Source organism: Nuphar pumila, chromosome 11 (assembly GCF_984573655.1).
Source record: "Nuphar pumila chromosome 11, dmNupPumi1.hap1.1, whole genome shotgun sequence".
In the NCBI taxonomy this organism is placed as follows: Eukaryota; Viridiplantae; Streptophyta; class Magnoliopsida; order Nymphaeales; family Nymphaeaceae; genus Nuphar; species Nuphar pumila.
In genome coordinates this window covers 4036113-4049511 of record NC_143259.1, presented here as the reverse complement: position 1 = coordinate 4049511, position 13399 = coordinate 4036113, and the positions used below count along the sequence as shown (strand labels likewise).

Genomic DNA, 13399 nt, shown 5'->3' with positions numbered 1-13399 from the left:
CACATATATTTCACATTTAGTTATTTTGTATGTTCTGGGTTTTTATGTGATGCTTTCATGCTCATCTATATTTCTTGGTCGATGAAGGGTGTATCGTGAAACACGCTCTTTACATTTATATCCATCCTCTTGTTCTACAGGTAAAATGGGGATGTGACCTGCAAAGTGAGCATGAACGCTACATCACTGAAGAAACTTTTTCAGGATCTCCTGTAATAATTAGAGACTATCCCAAGGTATGCCATTGTTAAATTGATAAACCTTTCTAATTGGCTTTTTCCATGCATATTTTGTAATTTTACAACTAAAACTTCATATGTTCAAATTTATAGGATATAAAGTCTTTTTATATGCGACAAAATGATGATCAGAAGACTGTTGCAGCTATGGATCTTTTAGTTCCTCGGGTAATTTATGTAATTTCCCATTTTTATAATTACTAATTCATGCATTTTTTGTTGTCGAGTGCATTTATAATAATTGTGAATTTCACAAACTTAGGGAGAATATTAGCCTGTTTTTTTCCTTGTTTATGGTAAAGTTTATATTTTACATATTATCCGTATGAACTTGAACCTATTTATCTATAATATAAAAATATATATACTGATTAAAAGTTACTCCATTTGTTATGAATATCATATTCAAGGGCCATGAAGAATTTGTACTTTAATATTTAGTACACTAAGATGTGGTTCTCAATTTTCTCTCATGCAAAATGTTGGTTTATCAACATGTTTAGTTGTCACATACTAAACAGGATTAAATACTTTAAACAGTGAGAGCACAATTATCAAAATAAACTGTATCTTGACTACTGTAGGTATTTTTCAACAATAAGATGTAAATACATGTTTTGAGAGATTTTTGTTGACATGTGATATTTCACTTGGGTGATAGAACATGCACTGTAGGGATGTCTATGGATCGGATTTTATCTGATAGCCAATGAAATTCAATTCTGTTTAGTTGCATTTGGTAAGCCAAAACCATCTCTGATTATAATTGGATGCAGATATGGTTTTGATTTTTTGCAACCGAGTCCGACAAATATCCAAATTTGACAGATCAGAATCCGCTTACATGTAAAAAAGCAGATATGGTATGACCTTTTCACTGTCCAAATCCAAATCCAAATCCAAATTTGAATCCATTTATCTAACATCTGATTAATTGAATATGGTATTGGCCACATCTTACATCCATATGCACTGGTACATTGGTTCATAATTTTTAATTCACAGAATCACAAACAAATTTGGTCTCATAAATCTCAGATAAGCCTTGTGAATGATAGAAATAGAAGTCGTGTGTCAAGAGTGTATGAACGACAGGAGTGTATGAAAAATGATCTCAAAGTTGCATATTTGGGGCAGCTATTATTTGAACATGTTTGCAGTGTTTCATACTTGCTTTCAGTCATCCTCGTCAGTGGTTGAAGATTTTACATGGAACTGGATGATAGAGAAAGTGTTGCAACAACATCTGGCTTGACAAACTAAGAAATGAATCTAAAATTGTTGTAGAGAAAAAGTAATGCAAGAACAAAATAAGTGTTCGGATTTCCACTAGGAAGATAAGGTATTGTTTTAGGATTCAAACTTGCATCTACACCAGGTTCAAGTTCAGATTTTGAGGCAGATTCAGATGCTAGTATGATTCACATTTTGATTCCCATGTTTTAATGTTTGAAGATGACTGAGTTATGTTCCAATTAAATTTTCTCTGACCAGCCAAAAAAAGGAAGGGGGTTTGCGTTGAGGTTTGTTACTATTAATCAGCAAATCCAATAGATCAGGAATGACTTCACCTGAAGTATCGATTTCAACATATATAGATATGTTCAAGTTCAGATTTTGCGGCTCATTGTGATGTGAGTATGAATTACATTTTGATTTCCATGTTTTAATGTTTGAACATGACTGAGTTATGTTCCAATTAAATTTTCTTTGACCAGCCTAAAAAAGGAAGGGGTTTTGGTTTCAGGTTTATTGCTATCATCCAGCAAATCCAATAGATCAGGAGTGACTTCACCTGATGTATCGATTTCAATATACATACTTGTGTGTGTGTGTGTGTGTGTGTGTGTGCATGTGTTGCATGGGTGCATGCATGCGACTTATCACTTAGTAACAGATGTGATGGCCATGAGGACAGTGATGCATACAGTCTGAAAACTAGTGTTATTGACACCTTCACTCTGTAGGATTTGAAGAAATAAACCCTTAATATTGTTAAAGGGTTATCATGATGCTTAATTGTTGTTTGTTGTATCTACGCATGTTTTTTAATCCAATATATGTGAAACGTGATGAACCAAAAGGCAAATTTTTGGCTTCCAAGTTCAGAAAAAAAGAAAACTCTTCTAATATTTCTAGCAAAATTATTAAATGTGCAACAGCTACAGTTTTCTGCAGGAACTCTGCAAGATTAACTGTATAAATTGCATATTTATTTTTAACATACACGTATCAGATGCATAGTCCACTAATAGACCAAGTAACCAACACCTCTCTCTCTCTCTCTCATGGTTGGACATGTTCTTGTCATTCTTTTGTTCAGTTCCCACAGGCAGTTTTCAAAGCATTCAACCCTTTTGTTCTGTTGCACAGGTTGGTGAACTTATTGGTGGAAGTCAAAGAGAGGAGCGGCTTGATTTCCTTGAAGGACGTTTGGATGAGCTGAAACTTAGTAGAGAGAGCTATTGGTGGTACCTTGATCTAAGGCGGTTTGGTTCTGGTTAGTTTCTTATTTTGTGATGCATCTTCATTAATAGGATGGTAATTTTCTTGGTATGATTCTGGTCGGTTTCCGCACATGCATTTCTGCAAACATGTTCAGGTGCATGGACAGACATGCAAACACGCATTCATACTGCAAGGTGACATGTTCTGTAGCATTTTAAAAGCAAGAAACCTAATCAAATCAGATATTGCCTGTTCTATTAAGCACTCCATGTGTCGCGGAAATCATGAGGAACAAAACCAAGTAATGTTTTCAATCAGATGAGCTGAAAACTCAAGTGGTATAATTTATGGTATTTCACCCTTCAGAATGACTAAGTTTGCAGAATCATTAACTCTTGGAAACCAGGTACTTGATATTGTTTCACAGTCTGTGGCAAGCCAACCAGTAAAAAAGACTTATCAGTTACTGAATAAGGAAACAACTAAACTTTGTAGTAAAATGCAGCCATTAGCATGCATATAAGCTTCCAGAGATATTTATGGTAGTGTTTTGTAGTTCAGTGAAAGTTCAATCGATATATAAAGTGATAGGATGATGTCCAGCACAAAGTTATAATTTTAGGTTGCTAACATCTTTTCTATATTGCACAGTGTTTGAAAGTCCGAGGATTTGTGTCAATGAGAGTTCAGATGTTTAATTCCATTGTTTTCTTGCTAGGTAATGGTGTGAAAGATCATAAAATATTTGGTGAACAGAAAATGTCACTCAGAATTTGTTAATGTTTAGAAATAAGCACCATTTGCATTTAATCTGCTGTTTAAAGATCGACTCTTTTTAGTTTCTCCCACTTGCTATTGTGGTAGCCATAACAGTAACATGTCTTTCTTGATATGGCTTTTGTACTACGTGCATGAAGAATACGATTAGTGTAGTTGACCTCCATAATAGAAATGATTTGTATTACTTCACCTCCATGCACTGAACAAATGCTGGAAAGAAAGGGATCTTAGGTGCTGAAAGATTTATATGAGCATTCTTGGAAAGGGATAGCATATCATGAAGCCCCTCCAGATTTCTCCTCATTCTGACCAAGTATAGGAGTATTGGTTGGGTTTTTTGACTAGAAAACGTGGGTCAAAGATACTATACAGAAGTTAGCAACACTTATGGAGGATTAAATATGAAGGATGATCCTATAAGCTAACTGCTTGCAGACATAGTGTTTTTGTATGTTAAGTCTACTTTATTTGTGCATAGAACGTAGGACTACTAGTGACATATTCCTGTTCCTTGCGATTTTGTGAAGAATCTGAAAGTGAAAACAAATTGATACTTGCGTCTGATGCTAGACAGAATACGCCACATTTTTAAGGCTGGTACAAATGACAAGAACATGAGCAAACATATTTTGACCATCTAAACATATGTCGACTTATTTAATTTTTACATGGTGGTGTTAAACTATGAAACACAACTTCTTATAGTAGCGGAAAATGATGTTATGATTTAAGATCATCATCGTCAGATTAATTCAACTTATTGAGAGAAATAGAGAGAGGAACAAAGATTTGCATATGGTTTTTATTGATTTGGAGAAGGCTTACGATAGAGTACCTAGGGATGTTCTCTGGTGGACAATGATGAAGAAAGGTGTTTCTCTCAAGTACATTAGTATAATTAAAGATATGTATGAAGGAGTAGTAACCAATGTCCACACTTGTGGAGGGGTGACAACCAATTTTCCTATAACGGTTGGGTTACATCAAGGATCTGCTTTAAGCCCTTTTCTATTTGCTACAGTAATGGATGAACTTACGAGATCAATTCAAGAAAATGTGCCGTGGTGTATGTTGTTTGCTGATGATACTGTTTTGATTGATGAGTCTAGAGCTGGAGTTAATGCTAAGTTAGAATTATGGAGACAAGAGGTTTTAAGTTGAGTAAGAGTAAGACAAAATACATGGAATGTCGATTTAGTAAGCAACGAAGTAGTGATGGGAGTGTAGTGAAGCTTGGTGAGCACGAAATACCGGTGGATGATTCTTTCAAATATTTGAGATCTATCATTCAAAAGTATGGAGAAATTGATGGAGATGTAAATCATAGGATAAAGGTTGGGTGGATGAAATGGAAGAGTGCAACTTGAGTGTTGTGTGATCGTAGAATGCCATTGCGGTTGAAGGGAAAGTTTTATAGGACGACTATTAGGCTCGCTTTACTATATAGTACGGAATGTTGGGCTGCCAAAAGATATCATATTCAAAAAATGAGTGTAGCTAAGATGCGTATGCTGAGATGGATGTGTGGAAATACAATAAAAGATAAGATTCGGAACGAGGAGATACGTAAGAAGGTAGGCATTGCACCCATTGAAAATAAGATGAGAGAGAATCGTTTACGGTGGTTTGGACATATTCGACGAAGGCCTAATGATGCTCCAGTTAGAAGGATGGAGAAATGGGAAAATATATTAGTTAAAAGAGGTCGGGGTAGGCCTAGGAAGACATGGATGGAGGTGATAAGAAAGGATATGAATGCTTTGAACCTCACCGAGGACATGGCATTGGATAGAAATGAATGGAGGAGAAGGATTCATGTGGAAGACCCATAATGTTTTTCTTTGTTGGTTCATATCGCCGACCCCAATATTTTTGGGATGAAGGCGTAGTTGTTGATCGTCAGATTAATTCAGACAACATCGAAGATGTTGTACATAGACAAGTAACCACATTACCTATGTTGGGACTACTATTCTTTTATGCTGCCTTAGGTCTTCGATATGAGAGTCCCAGTTCAACCAGCTGCAGGTTAAAAGCTTCTAAAACCATGAGATTGGAAATGCTAGAGGCCCCCTAAATTTGAGCAGTTAAAAATTCCAAGGGGTGAAGGAGAATGTGTGCTTCCAGTGGGATTAAAAAACTGTGCATATTCCTGTACATCAATAATGTATATTTATACTAATGAAAACAAAGTGAAGTGCACGATGAGCTACTTTAGAATTTATTAAGAATCATTTCGTGCATTCTATTTTTACTTGCTTTCATAGATATATTTTACAATTGTAGATAACTTCAACCCTCTTCTGCTGCACACATTCACATACTGATGTCCTGTTCTGAATTTCCGATTCAGTTGAGAAATCCATATATGCTAAAAGTTTCCTGGAGCATGTAAAGATTTATTAGTCTGATTAATGTCCCTTTCCAAAAAATTTCCCTTCTGCACTCATCGTGGTATTTTAATGAAGATGGCCCTTTTCATTGAATTGTTTACTTTTGCTTATTCTTGCACACATTTCTCATATTGGATTGTAATTTCTCTTGAATTATTTTCCATGTGGTAATTGCAAGTTTGGCCAAGAACATTTGATTGCTAACTTGGTAGCCTGAAATGGGAAGTTTGTTTCTTTGCAGTCCCTCATGCTGGTTTTGGATTGGGTTTTGAAAGGCTAGTGCAATTTGCAACAGGGATAGACAACATAAGAGACACAATTCCCTTTCCTCGCACACCTGGTTCTGCTGAATTCTGAGTCCCTCTCTGAAGTTCTGAGGGACTGAAATTTTGTATGGCATTTTATTACTGTTTGTGAATATTACATTTATTGAATGCATCAGGAATATGTTTTGCTTCAATTGATCAAGTTTCCAAACGAACAAGTGGTGGCAGGTCTCAGCAATTACACAGATAGAAGCTGTTGACTACCCATAGATTGCAGCCGATCTTGGGTAGATAGTCGGCAATGTGGCTCATTTTCAACTACCCACAGACCCCAACAGAATAAGTAAATAAAGAAAATATGTAGAAGCTACTTGCGTTCTGTTTCCACTCCGTTGAAAAACAGCCAGTAAATAACAAAATCTAGGGAGAGCAGATCAGGTGATCCGTCAAATCAGTTTAAGAAAGTGATTTGACATCTTCACCGTCCATTGCGTCATCCCACCAGTACCCCACGGTCTTTATGCAATTTGTGGGCGTGAGGATACCAAATCACTTTAAGGAAAGTAATTTGGCAGATCACCTGATCTGCTGTCTTTTTAAAACCATATAATTCCATCCAGTGTCAGAAAACGTGTGCTCTTCCTTCAATCATTTCTACAAATTTGACTGGAAGGAAGGAACATGGGGAGACAAGGGAAAATACAAAACTTCAATACCCAATTGTATTGTGTTTACACGTTTTTTCGGGTAAAAAAGCCTTACTGCTCCTTAAAACATTTTTGGATTTCGGTCTCCAATAAATCAACAAATTGGCTGTACAAAGGGGTCTACACATCCGATGCATTTCAAGGATGCCACCGTGTCCTCTCCACTGAGAGAGAGACGCAGGCAGCAGGCACTACACCCAGGCCAAAAGACAAAAAGCATACAGGAAACCTGCTAACAGAGCACATCATCTCATCAAACGGAAATTTCACCTTGCATCCTGTGAGACATTGAAACTCTTTTGCGCTGGGATATCGGCAAGCTCAGCCTGAGGCTCGCATGCCAGAAGATCAAGTAACATTTGAATTATGTCCGTCAGGCATTTCTCAGAGATCAACTTCCTGCATATCATCCCTAAAACTACCAGCATTTGATGACATACTCATACTGTTAGGAACGGACAATAAACGGCCAGGAGGGGATGCTGAAGGCAAGAATGGACAGACAAATGTTTCTGTTAGTGGCCTTCTATCTCCCAATTTTGTACTATCCCTGAGTGTTTCTGTGTAGCTACCACTCCATGAAGCAGCACGAGATCGAGATGAGAGTAAGACGGACCCATTTGCCAACCCACCCTTTCCCTTGCTAGATGGGGTGATGTTATCCATGCTTGGGAAACGCTGCATGGATGATGATGCTGATGACGTTAATGAAGATGGCGGTGGTGACAATGATGGTGGTGGTGGTGGTGATGACAATGGTGTCGACAATACAGAAACGTCATTGGCAGCAGGTCCTGGACTGGTTTCACTTATAGTAGCATCTGCAGTCTGATTGATCTCAGCTTCAGCAGATATTGTGGTAGTGGGGATAAAAAAATTGGCAGCCGCACTGCCAGGCTTTACAGTGGGAAAAACAGGTGTCTGGAAGGTGTTGGTGGGGGTAGTTCCCCCACCTTTGTTGAAAGTGTCCACATACCTGAGAAAGCATAAAGATTGTTATGTAAATTCCAGAAGAGCTAATTCAAGGTCACCAAAAGTTAAACATATTAACCTAATTACTAACATGAAATTTCAAAATGAAAATAAAATGTCAATTTTTCAATATTAATTCAAGTATCTACCTAGAGCGAACGCCAAGGCGGCTCCGTGCTGAGAACTGGTTTGTGCTAGGTGGCATTGGTGGAATGCCAGAATTATGCTCAGATGGAGGCAGGCTTTTGGTCTCTGGTACACCATTAGGCAATGAGCTTTGACTTTTCATTGTGTTGTTTAGGTTGCGAGTGGATGAATCATTCTGAAACACAGCAGTTGTTGGAGGTGGTGCCAGTTCAGCTGCTTCGGCTACTGGATCAACACCTTCCTCTACCCATCTCTTAAGCTTCTCATCATAATAGAACTTGTTCTTCTCGCCTAGTTTAGCCTGTAGAAAGCCAGTACATATGCATCAGGGCTTCAAACATATAAAGGAAAATAATTGCAGCAAATGCATCACCGTGGATAGCAGGTCAGGAAACACTTACCTGACGGGTTCTTGAGACCAACCCCACAGCCTTCTGCAGGAGCTGTGATCCAAAGCGACCCAAGCGAGTTGGACCACTTGAGCTTGATGCTTTGCCTTGTGTATCGGATGGGGACACTTGTGCATTCTGATTCTACATAAATCCAATGCAAAACAATAAACACAAATAGGCAAGTGCAACAAGGTGTATGCGATAACCATCAAGATGGGCTTTCGTTAACCAAGTGCAATATAAAAAAAGTGCTTGTGCATTTGCACCTGTCTTGGGCTTCTTCCAAAATCCGGTTCAGATATACTTCTAGTGTGCATTGACATTCTACTGTTATCACCTGCCCATTCACTAATGGGCTCCATTGATGCTGATGGCATCAGCGACACAACACCTGCTCTTGATTCATTTGACATCTTAGCAACTGCAGGGTGAGCATCAGTCTCGACATTTTGTGCATTACTCTGGGTGACTGGTGGCAGTGGTGGCAATGGTGCACCAATAATGCGGTGAATGGATCGATCGATGCTGGTCAAGACCTTCCCCACCAACTTTGCAGGTGCCAAATTTGAGGTATATCCTCCCTAAAGATGAAAGAGGTTAACACGATTATCAAAATACAAATGAGTACCATAAGAACAGTTAGGCACCTGCTGATGGGTTCGAAGACGCTCTTCCAAGGAAGATGTTAGAAGCTTCCATGTTTCGACATCAGCTGTACGACCAGCATTCTTCCATAACTTCAATATAGCTTGACAATACCTGGTTAATCAATGTTCACTAAGACACGGGAAGATGAAGAACACTAGGAAACTTAGTCAGAGGACAAGACCAACCTCAAAGATTCTGAAACTTTTCCCACCTCAGCCAACATGTGGGCATAGACAAGTTTATATGGCTGAAATGGTTGCAAGACAAACTGAGAATTGCCAAGAACCTTTGCATACTCATACAATTCTGTTCTCTGTTGAAATAGCGAACAGCTCAATCAGGGTGTGGTGTCAATCAACAAATTAAAGCTCTATGGCTTGCTCAGACTATTTAAGAAATACATGCCTAAGGAGATGCCAATTGTAATACACTGGATATAACTGGACAGACAAGCAACCATGAAAACAGAAAATTCACATCTAATGTTATTTTAATTATATTGAGACGTTTTAGGATTTTCCATTAGAAGAAAATCTCAAAATATGGTGATGTTTTTTATATACAGAGGTATTTGAGACAAAGTAAGATGAAAAGACAAAGAACACAGACCATAAGCCTATTACGTACTGATAAGACAAAAAAAGCTAAAATCTCTATGAACTTCCAAAATGCTACTAATAGCAGCTGCAAACGACATTCACCTGGATAGCATCAGGACTAGCAAATGTTCTTGGTGACTTCCAGTGATCGGAACCAACCAGACACAGTCTAGCAGTATCTGAAAATGTCTCAAAGTTTGTCTCCGCAATCAAGTAGCAGGCATGAGCAGCAGTAATCTGTAATATCAGTCACCTGTAAAACCAATACAACAAGAATAATACAGACTGTGCAGTAAAATAAATTAACCAAAGACCCACACCTCGCCTGTCTCCTTCCACAGACAGTCTCCAAGATGAATAATAACAAGCTCATCATCTGTTGTTCTGTTTGCAATTATAATGGCCAAATTCTCTTCCCAATTGTCCAGCATACCACTCACACGAGTCTATGATACAATAAATCAAATACATCCCATTTAGGCAAGCAATTATAATATTACTCATTTCTTTTTTCAATGATGGTGTGATTACTAGGGATGACCTGAAGAAATACATGAACACAAAAGAACTAGAACAGAAAAAGAAAAGGGAAATACGACACAATAAGGGACCTATAAGTTTAGGAAATATCAGACTACTAATTGCTATTTTCAGTAAAAGATTGCATTTCTCCTAATGAAGAAAAATGCTAGCTGCACGTGCTTATGAACAAAGGAACCAAAAACATTAAAAGTTTACTTGAATTCGGACTTGGAATTAGGATAACATATTATACACAATATTGGAATCAAAATGCAATTCAGATGCATGCCTCAAACACTGAGTAGAAAAACTCACCTGAGCTGGAAGCTGAGAGATGCTAACCTCCCCAGATCGTCTGGGACTTGTGACTTCAGAGGAAAATACATCAGCTAGTTGCCCAGCTATAAGCAAGCACAGCGTCCGCAAAGGTGACCCATATATAAATTGGTGATGTGCCATTTTCTTCACAGTGTCCACATAGAACTGCTTTCACCAAATTGGAAAATGTGCATGAATTTACAGGACGTACATCAAGAGACAATGATGTGTAATATTTCAGAGTAAAATGGGCTTATATTATGTATATAAGACGAACCTTCTCACCAAGCTTCCCGGCAAGAACAAGAGCAGGGCCCCACAACTGACCCTCTTGCGCACACTGGAGAGCTTCTAACCGCCTACCGGCAACAAGAAGTTTCTGCACTTCAATCGCAGTGGACTACAAAAAAGAAATGAATGGGTATTTTGATTCACTATAGGAAAAAATCAGTAAAAGTAAAGGTTATGCATTTTGCTCCTACCCGTATATGTCCTTCAGAAGGCACAGTTTGCAGACATTGTGTACAGGCACCATACTCGGTTAATTGTGAACCATTCCTTCTAGATGATGAAAAAAGCTTAGTTACAGCAGATTCTGGTCCATCATTTTCCTGTCAAAAAAAACACTGAAGCATTGAAGAAAACCTGACTTCATATCCTCCATGGATCCAACAACCCATACTTTCCAAATGATGTAGGAAAAGCAAATGTCCATATGACATAGTAGAAAGCAAGAAATACCCAGATTACAACCGAAACTAAAATAAAGGACTCAAAATAAGATAAAAAGATCAATGCCCCAACAATTTGACATGCAAATCCTACATTCCTAGTGAAACAACATTGCATAATAACAGTCTATGACTATATTTGCTCCTCTTAGGCACCAAAACAGTTCCAGTTGTGAGGACTAAACGTGTGTGTGTGTGTGTATATATATATATATGAAAGGGAGTATCAGAGGACGGTCAATCATAGAACACGTGGGGCGTGTTGATTTTGCGTAAAAATGACTAATTAGCTGTGGTCGCGGACTGCCGCTAAAGGTCTCAGCGGAAAAAAGACATTAGCAGTGGTTGAGACTGCCACTAAATAGTCTTTTCCACTGAATTGGTGTGCGCGATCAGCGACGCACGCTTGTCTGACATAATGTCGGACACTTTTAGTGTCCAACATTGCTCCCTAATATATATATAATATTGGCTACTAATGAAGCTACAAAACTATAGAGCTAGAAATCACAGATGCAAGTTGTATTGACTCAATCTAACCACATAGATTTGTTCAGCACGGTTTGTTTGCTAAGGATCAAGCCTTGGATCGTGATTTTCTGATGTAAAAATGTGATCTTTTGAGTTATGAAATCTTTTGAAAACCTAATTACTTGTCATAATTACATGATTCAAAACAAGTATCTTACTAAACAAACCATGTAGATGGCATACGTAACATTTGATCTATAAAAATTTGAAATTTTTTGAAGAAAAAAGTGATTTTTATTCATTAGTACCATACCTTCATTAGTAGCCAATATTAACCTTATATATATACCACTACCATGCAACCAAATCAGGCTTATGGGTGTCTCGTTTCGCTAAGTGAGGGCTGGCCATGAAAAAGGGGATCTTTGTTTCTAGATTCATGTAAAGATACCTTATTTAGACCCAAAATTAAATATATTTAAGCCATAGCTTGGTCAGACATTTGCTAAACCCTTCACTAGTGCAAAGAAGCAACTGGGATATGCTTGAAATTTACATAACCACTTCCTTCCTCAACACTATATTTGCTGGGCATGCCTAACTGGCATCTTTGCATGGAGACTACGTCCAAAGAGCAGTAGAAGTAGCTAACGCTGAAAAAAGAGAAGAACCCAAGAATTTTATGGCACGGTTAAAGCATGATTAATATATTTGAACAGGACAAAGGACTAGACCTGGAGAGCAAGCTAAGAGAGACCCTTGAATGCACTTCCCAGAGCATCAAAATCACGCTAGTTCCAATGGTTTTCAGCCTTTTCCATGAATCTATTGGTGACTACAATTCATTTCCTCCAATGCACACCTCTGTAAAGACCCAATTACTTTTTAAAAGGAAAAACAAAAAGAAAACAAGAACTGCAGAACTGGAACAGGACACCTATATTCATATCTAGTTTCTGGACAGCGACCCAAGCATCTAGGATGTAAGGTTCTACACTTCAAGCTGCTCCTACATCCTTCATTAATTCATTATAGCCAATATATCATTCTTAAAGTCCCAACTCCTATTATGCTTTTCCTTTAGCAGGAAAAATCCAAAGTTGCCACAAGCCTTTCGATTTAGTTGCAGTCAAAAGTTGAACATTGTCATTCTAGATTTTGAAATTGAGAATCAACTTCCCGCCCACCATCCTAGATAACAAGCTACATTCATTACACCGGCTTCCATATGCATGCACTTCACAGTCTTCCATGGAAAATTCTGCACTTGGAGGCAATCTTTTTCCCTCAACCAAGAATTGTCAAGAGTACATTATGTTGAATGAACATCAACCAGTGTATACATATACATGGCCCTCAATTTCATATTTGGATAAGACCTCAGAGAGTTTTTGTGTGCCATGACAATGGTTGAACATCAGGCGACCTTTAGACATGGCAGACTTAAATACACCTATTTTGACTTGAAACGTGAGCAGCACTCAGAGAAGTAGCTGAAATGTTCAGTATGGCTGCCATAGATGAGCGAATATTTGGGTTTCAACTTTCAACTGCCACAGAAAGTTGAAACTTGTCCTTAAGAATGCAGAAAAATGTCAAGAAATGAGCACAATCCATGCTGTGTTCTTAAACTTTTTGTTTCTTTGAGATGGGTTTTTTGTTAGAATTCTCCAGAACGATGAACAAAAAACTGCAGAGAAGAAAGATAATGGGGCTGCAACTGCTCACGTTTTTCCAATTGGAAAAATCGTGATCTCTTCCTTTAG

At 38.0% G+C, this 13399-nt stretch overlaps 2 protein-coding genes across 6 annotated transcripts in view; one reads left to right on the top strand and one right to left on the bottom strand.

Moving 5' to 3' along the window:
- NS1 (Class II aminoacyl-tRNA and biotin synthetases superfamily protein) overlaps window positions 1–6320 on the top strand; it is a 31694-nt gene extending 25374 nt beyond the window's left edge. For all 4 annotated transcript variants that reach the window (XM_089981089.1, XM_089981092.1, XM_089981091.1 and 1 more), the window contains 4 exons: window positions 141–236; window positions 333–407; window positions 2613–2739; window positions 6102–6320. In XM_089981089.1, coding sequence (XP_089837215.1) covers window positions 141–236; window positions 333–407; window positions 2613–2739; window positions 6102–6217 — 414 coding nt within the window. In that variant the 3' untranslated portion in view covers window positions 6218–6320. The remainder of the gene's footprint in view (window positions 1–140; window positions 237–332; window positions 408–2612; window positions 2740–6101) is intronic.
- A 568-nt stretch (window positions 6321–6888) lies between these two features.
- LOC149821680 (protein transport protein SEC16A homolog) overlaps window positions 6889–13399 on the bottom strand; it is a 30493-nt gene continuing 23982 nt past the window's right edge. The window contains exons 3-13 of one of the 2 annotated variants that reach the window (XM_089980646.1): window positions 10914–11042; window positions 10709–10831; window positions 10429–10599; window positions 9912–10037; window positions 9694–9828; window positions 9178–9305; window positions 8992–9103; window positions 8611–8925; window positions 8354–8485; window positions 7955–8253; window positions 6889–7809 (exon numbers count right to left, since the gene is read on the bottom strand). In XM_089980646.1, the coding sequence (XP_089836772.1) occupies window positions 7218–7809; window positions 7955–8253; window positions 8354–8485; window positions 8611–8925; window positions 8992–9103; window positions 9178–9305; window positions 9694–9828; window positions 9912–10037; window positions 10429–10599; window positions 10709–10831; window positions 10914–11042 (2262 nt within the window). In that variant the 3' untranslated portion in view covers window positions 6889–7217. The remainder of the gene's footprint in view (window positions 7810–7954; window positions 8254–8353; window positions 8486–8610; window positions 8926–8991; window positions 9104–9177; window positions 9306–9693; window positions 9829–9911; window positions 10038–10428; window positions 10600–10708; window positions 10832–10913; window positions 11043–13399) is intronic. The other variant, XM_089980647.1, reaches the window with a different exon arrangement.